Raw genomic sequence first — 7,062 nt, 5'->3', positions numbered from 1 at the left:
TACATTTTAGGTACACAACACAATTACATTTCTCATTGGGAATTGTACCTTTACATAATGCATCTTGGTTCTTATTTTTTCCCCATTCCTAGCCCTCCCTTCACCCCCTCCACCCTTCCCTATTTACAAAGACTTTATTTCCATTTTTTCCATTTCTCTTCAATATTCTCACGCATCTCTTTGATTATCCCCTGGGGAACGGAGTTATCGTCCTAATAACAAGACGAGCCCACGCTTCGCACCCCTATGTATTTTCATCAGTGAGTTTTACTTCCTAGAAATCTGCTGTGTCTGTCACTGTTCCTGGAATGCTTCTGGGTCTTCGGACCCAGAAAGGAACTGATTCCTTTTTCTCCTGTGCCCCACAGACGAGCTCCTTCCTTGTGCTGGGGGCCGCGCAGTGCTGCCCCCTGGTGGCGACGGCCTAGCACCTCTTCGTGGCCTTTTGTAGCCCCCTGCAGTCTCCGCTGATCATGAACACTTTTCATAAAAAAGTTTTTAAAGACTTCCATAAAGGCAGCAAAACTAGCACTTACTGCACAGAGGAGAAATTACGAGGCTTTGCTATCTATATTATTGGATGTCTAATTTTTAAACAATGGCGATGTCAGAATAAAAGGTGCGTAATTATAACTAGAGATAATGTATTCCTTTCTATTTATGAACATTAATTTAATTAACCTGTCCTGTACTCATGGACATTTATCTTATATTTAATTTTTCATAGTCTAAAAGATCTGTCATAAGTAAAATTATACATCCAAATTTTATTATATGCAAATTGCAAATACTTTGTTGAAGTAAATAATAAGTAGCCTCAAAGTACAAGTGGAGTAGATCCTAAAATGGCAATTTTAGCCTTCTTACTCTAGGCATTTTATGTTATCTAATTATTTTCAAAAGAAAAAGCCTACAGGGGTAGGGGAAGTGAGAGGGTGGGGAAAGGAAAGAAGAGGAAGGAAAAATATGAGAAAAGGAAAAAATGGAAACAAAGTCTTTATAATAAGGGAGGGTGGAGGGAGGGCAGGGGAATGGGGAAAAATAAGAACCAAGATGCATCATGGAAAGGTACAAGTTCCCAGTGATGAATGTAACTGTATTGGGTACCTACAATGTACCAATGAACTTCATGAAAAAACTGTCCTGTACTTTATACACTCCCACATATGTTCCCGAGTTGCCCCTGGCAACCTCTCTGTAATTTGACCCAGATCCTAAAACTTCACGATAAAAAGTCTATTTCTAGCCTCTTATAGATATTGCTTCCATGAATCCCTAGGAATCAGTTCCAGTCGATCCCTCTATCAAGTGTGTGGAAACAGGTTTGTCTTTCAAACAATGCCAACTCTTCTCACGTGGTAGAATAATTGTTCATGAAAACAATGCTTGAAAATTTACAAAATTATTGCACTACCGCGTCCTCGGAGGTCTGTCAAGGCCACTTGTAAACCAAGGCAGGGTCCCAGCAGTGAGTGAGGGCAGAGCACAGAGACAGGAAGGGCTGGCACGCGGCAGCTCCTTTGTTTATCTGTCTCACCCCGGCACCCGAATTTGCCCGTGTGGGCGTGAACAGGAAGCAGTGTGGGGCCAGTGGCTCGCCTGGGCCTGGGAAGTAACTAGAAAGAGAAGTCATTGTCCCTTAGCACGGCACAGCCCGGCAGCCTCGGGGAGCGCCCTATGCCGCTACCCTCTGAGGGGTGTTTCACAGCAGGCGAAGGTCTGTGGTCTACTGAGAAGGAGCAGGCACTCTGTGGTGATCAAATTTCTTCTGTCGGTGACATTTAAAGAAAAGAAAAAACCGCGAACATTGTCCACATGTCATGAGGGTCAATATGGATAACTTGGTTGACAAATCCTATCGATGAGAGTGTACAAAAATAGGCTGCCCCAAAAATTTACCAGTCTGTGCCTAGCGACACATTAGGTAGTCTTGTGCTCCTGTGGGACCCGACTTGGACGAAACCATTGTGGATGTTGTGGTACTTACTTTGGTTTGCCTTGTTTGCTGTTCTAAATCCTTCTCCTTCTTCCTATAAACCTGGAAGGCAAACTAGATGAAATCCTGAGCCACTAATTTATTTTTAATTTTTGAAATCATGATTCTTTCTGACCATTTGATTGATCCTAATTGATTGATCTTGATTGATCTTGGTGTTTGGTTATTACTATTTTTTTGTATGATGCTTTCACTGCCGAAACACGAAATGTACTCCTCTGGGAAATATCATGATGCAAATGAAACCTAAGTAATTGCCCATAATTTCCCACCAGTGAAGCTCAGGAAAGTAATATTTTCTGCAACCCAAGAGCTTCATTAATTCCTCCATGCATATTTGGAGGAGGTGGGTTCTTTCTTGAGTATATTCTTTCCAATCTCGCTTTTTCTGTCTCTCAAGACACCTCCTTTTCTCACGCTGCACTTTTCAAGCCAGGATCAAACTTTAACTTCATAAACACACCTACCTCTCTGGGCCATGTGCCCAACCCTCAGTCTACATTACTACCTGAGCATGTGTAGCCATATGTTATTGAAAAATTGTTCCTCTAAATTCATTCCCAAAGAGATTTCTGTTTTAACACGAATGGCTTTTCAGAATCATACAATGAAAAGACTTGAGGAGGACTTTAAGACATGAGAGAGAAACGGCTACAAAACACAAAAACACCTGGGTCTAAATGACTCTTTGATGTCACTGGCAACACTAAGCACATAACCACAGGCAACTGACTACTTAAAAATCTCTCCATCAGAGACGGTAGCCTGGTTCTGAGTCACGGGCTACTGCAAAATGAGTTAATGCCTGATCCTAATACAAAGGAAACCAGATCACTTCGGTGGTCAAAACAAGAGGAGAAATGACTGTGGATGAGAACATCTCTGTCATATAAGCAAAGCATCGCGTTTTGGCTAACATCAGTGTATTTATTTAATGAAATACACCATGAGATTTTTGTGCTTTATTAATTTTACAAGCATTTAAAATGTGTATAAGAAACTATTAGATTTAAGTAATAATGAAACATTTCAATTGCCCACAATCTAATAGTAAATACTGTCGGCTTTTAGAAAACTATTAAAGTAGTTGCATATTTAAACAAAAGTAACAGTGAATGAAATTTAAGAAATGAAAACATTCTTGCTCTCAGAATCCAGACTGAAAGAAAGAAAAACAGGAACAATATGTCAGAAATCACTTGTGTGTACCAACATGAACTGATGTCTAATATGATATGTTAGCTTTGTATTTAATATATATTTCATATATAATATATGAAATTATTTAATTTGTATTATTTCGCATCTGAATTATTTCACTATTTTTATGTGAGATTTCTTCATGCTGTTGTATCTAGTAATAGTTCATTTCCATCACTGTAGCAACATAATAAATGCACACATCGAATGTTATTTATCGAAGTACAAATCATACTACAGTGATAATTTTTGTACAAGCTTTGAGTATACACATAAACTCAGCTATTTTGTGTATAAAATAAGAAATGACATTTTGGGATCATAAGGTACCAATTTTACTTATACCTTAACATAATTCATACCTTCCCCAAAACAGTTAGTATGTATAAAAAGAGTACAAAATACCCAAATAGACATTCCTCAAAAGAAGACATGCAAATTTTTCTAAAGTACATAAAGAAATTTTCTTTTTTTTTTTTTTTTTTGGTATGGGAGATCAAACTCAGGTCCTTCCGCTTGCGAGGCAGGTGGTGGAATATAAAGAAATTTTCAACATGCTAATCATTAGGGAAATTATAATCAAAATCCCTCTCCTCTTTATTTCTTATAATTTGGACTTTCTTTCTCAGGACATTTTTCTGCTCCCTTAAGGATTTCTAATACACACGTTGTCTTCTTAGCTAGGCTCTTCTTCCACCCCTTCCCTGCTCCATTATACGTCTATCGTTATTTAGGTGTGAAACTCAGTGTCCCCTGTTAAAAGAATTGTTTTCATCAGACAAGATTTATATATTTCCATGTTCTTAGTTACAGTGCCTTGGACTTATTTCATGTTATTTTATATTGTATTACCCATTATTATTCTGTTCAGCTATTTGATGTTTCTAACTTTCAATTCAATGTTGTACTCGTTGGAATAGCAATCATTCCACCATGAAGTGCAGTGACCCAGAAGGACAGATGGCCCATACTAAACACTCTGTAAATCTTAGAAGAATAAACTTGATACACAAAACACACATCAAACAAATGACACTTCTGCATACTGACATGAAGACTGCAAAGTTTCCCAAAGATAAAGATTACCACGTTTTTGGAAGACATAATGATGTACAAAGTATTCGGGGAACTACAAAAATTGTATGCAGGGAATAGTAAATTATTTATTCTATTGAATTAAGGTACCTGAACCAACAAAATATTATGGATATGTAAACAAATCACATTGTGGTCATACATATTGTGGGTATATAAATATGTATTTACTTGTATTACTTGGTGTACTGTATTTTTTTTACTAACAGAAAATTTTATTTCTCAATTTTCTCATGGCCTCCTTCACATCCTTGTTCCGTAGGCTGTAAATCAGAGGGTTCAGCATGGGAATCACCAGGGTGTAAAACAGTGAGGTCATTTTCTCCTGATCTAGGGAGTAGGAAGAACTAGGGCGAAAGTACATGAAGAGCATGGTTCCCTGGAAAATGGCAACTGCAGTGAGGTGGGAGGTGCAGGTGGAGGAAGCTTTGAATCTTCCCTCAGCAGAGCGGATCTTTAAGACTGACAAAATGATATAGCAGTAGGAGACCAGCACTCCCAGGATGGTTCCTAGTTCAACAAATCCAAAAACAATGAACAACACCAGCTCATTGATTTGTACATCAGAACAAGACAGAAGAAGAAGTGGAGGTAAATCACAGAAGAAATGGTTGATCACATTAGAACCACAGAAACATAAGCGGAATGCCAGTGATGTATGTATGAAACCATCTACAACTCCAAACAGATAGATACTGGCCACAAGTACAGAGCACAGCCTGCTGGACATGTCCACTGCATAGAGCAGGGGGCTGCTGATGGTCTTGTACCGATCAAAGGCCATCACGGCCAGCAGCAGGCACTCAACATCTATGAACATGCAGAAGATGAAGAACTGCAGGGCATAGCCAAAAAAGGAAATTGATTTGTTGTTGGTGAGAAGGTCGACCAGCATCTTGGGGCCAATTGCAGCAGAATAGGAGAGGTCAGAAAAAGACAGGTGGCTGAGAAAATAGTACATGGGTGTGTGAAGCTGGGAGTCCACTCTGATTAAAGTGATCATACCGAGATTCGCCAGGAGATTCATGAGATACACAGCTAAAAATATGCCAAATAGGGTTATTTTCATTTCAGGGTTATTGGTTATTCCTAAGAGAAAGAATTCAGTGAGTGAGGAGCAGTTTCCTTTGTCCATTCTTCTTTGTTCTAATTCTAAACTGTAAGAAGAATAAAGAGATAATTTAGGATTTTACTTCTCTAGACATCTAAAGTATATTAACCGTGAAGCAGAATATAAATTCTTCCTGAAAATTCCCTCCTTTATTCTCAGAAAATAGCAGAAACAAGTGTCAGTCTAAAGAAGCAGTATCAAGGGAAAGAGAAATTTAAAATATCTAGACGTGAGAGTTGGTAAACTTTGATTCTAAATTTACTTACAATTCCTGAAGTGCATGAGTTGGCTTTGCCTCATCCATTCCCAGGCACTAGATTTGAATATACTAAAGGCTAGTTCCAGACCCAAAAATCATGGGAAATGAGCACCAGAGTTAGAAATACGAGGCAGAACATAAAAGACTCAACATCTCCTACGGTCCATGATATGATTGCATTACAATACTTAAGAACCTTTACTAATTTTTATCACTGGCAATCATGTTGAATATAAGCCAGTAAGTAAAACTTATTACGATGTTGTTAGGTTTCATTGAAAAATAGAACCTGTGTAATTGAACTATTCTTTTACTTATCACCACTATTTCAACAGAGCTTTGAGAACATTTTTTAATAACTCAGCTGATTCTCAAAGTCAAATCCCTGGAAATTCCAAAGGAAAATAATAAAGAGAACTGGAAACAACAGGCTACCACAAATACTTATGCCTATGGTTGGCTTTTAAATTGACTTTTTCATTAAAATTATACTGGAAGAAGAAACACTGAATTTTGCTGTGATATATAAGCTTCAGTTCTGTATGTTTATGTGTATATGTGGCATGGTGTCTGTGTATGTCTGTCTATCGATACATGAAATATGGGGGGTCATCTTTCCCCTACATTAACAATTACACCGTGTGGGCTATGTGGACTTCACTTTACATATATTGGTATATGTAATACATTATCTCTACTATTTTTATTTCAATAAAACAAGAACACATGTTACGTTCACATGTACCACACTTACATTTACCTTCTCTTGCACAGAGATTTTGAAGATGAATTGTTTACTTACTGACAATCATAATTAAAATCTTATTTAAATCTTGATTAAATATGAATAAGTGAAACTTTCATAGTCCTTATACAAATGACAAATGAAGTTAGGCAATTACATGTAAGTTTAGTAAGAAAATATCATTAGCCACTAGATTGCAGAATGTGTAAAATTGGGTAAGCAGGTAGAAAACCTTTCAGTATTTGAAATGATCAAAATCACTCTCAACTTTAATTCCTCATTTTTTTCAGAGAAAGCTATGTTTGTTTTTTTCCTCTGTTGTTTCAATATAGTCATTCAGAAACCTACCTGTTGTGACAGACATCCTGTACTTACTGTTGTTGCCCGAATCACATGCACATCATATTTAATTTCACCCAATGCCTATTGGGAAATAAATCTAAGCCTCTGCCCTCCCTGCTGTTTGTTTTCCAAACGTGATTAATTGCGTTCCTAGCTCAGTGTCCCCCGGGAACCCTGTAACAAGTGCCGCGAAGGTTGAACTCCTCGTTCTTCCCCCAGGTCACCAAATTAATCAGGGTCAGAGACTGACCAGGTCACGAAACACACCCTCTTCTAGTGCAACTAGACATCAAAGAACTGAAAGACATCCTCTC

General features: G+C 37.9%; 1 protein-coding gene across 1 annotated transcript; it reads right to left on the bottom strand.

The window, feature by feature from the left end:
• Positions 1–4,493: 4,493 nt before the first annotated feature.
• Positions 4,494–5,435, bottom strand: LOC101714170 (olfactory receptor 5W2). Its single transcript, XM_004869817.4, has one exon. The coding sequence runs from the start codon at positions 5,424–5,426 to the stop codon at positions 4,494–4,496; it is 933 nt and encodes a 310-aa protein (XP_004869874.4). The 5' UTR covers positions 5,427–5,435.
• Positions 5,436–7,062: the final 1,627 nt, after the last annotated feature.

Source organism: Heterocephalus glaber, unplaced genomic scaffold, assembly GCF_053883595.1.
Source record: "Heterocephalus glaber isolate CG9 unplaced genomic scaffold, H.glaber_assembly_v1.0 deba00001806, whole genome shotgun sequence".
Classification (NCBI taxonomy): domain Eukaryota; kingdom Metazoa; phylum Chordata; class Mammalia; order Rodentia; family Bathyergidae; genus Heterocephalus; species Heterocephalus glaber.
The sequence above is the reverse complement of the archived record's forward strand: the minus strand, read 5'-3'. Positions and strand labels throughout refer to the sequence as shown.

Excerpts from the sequence above, each read along its gene's own strand:
- LOC101714170 (XM_004869817.4), bottom strand. The coding sequence starts at position 5,426 with ATGGACAAAGGAAACTGCTCCTCACTCACTGAATTCTTTCTCTTAGGA.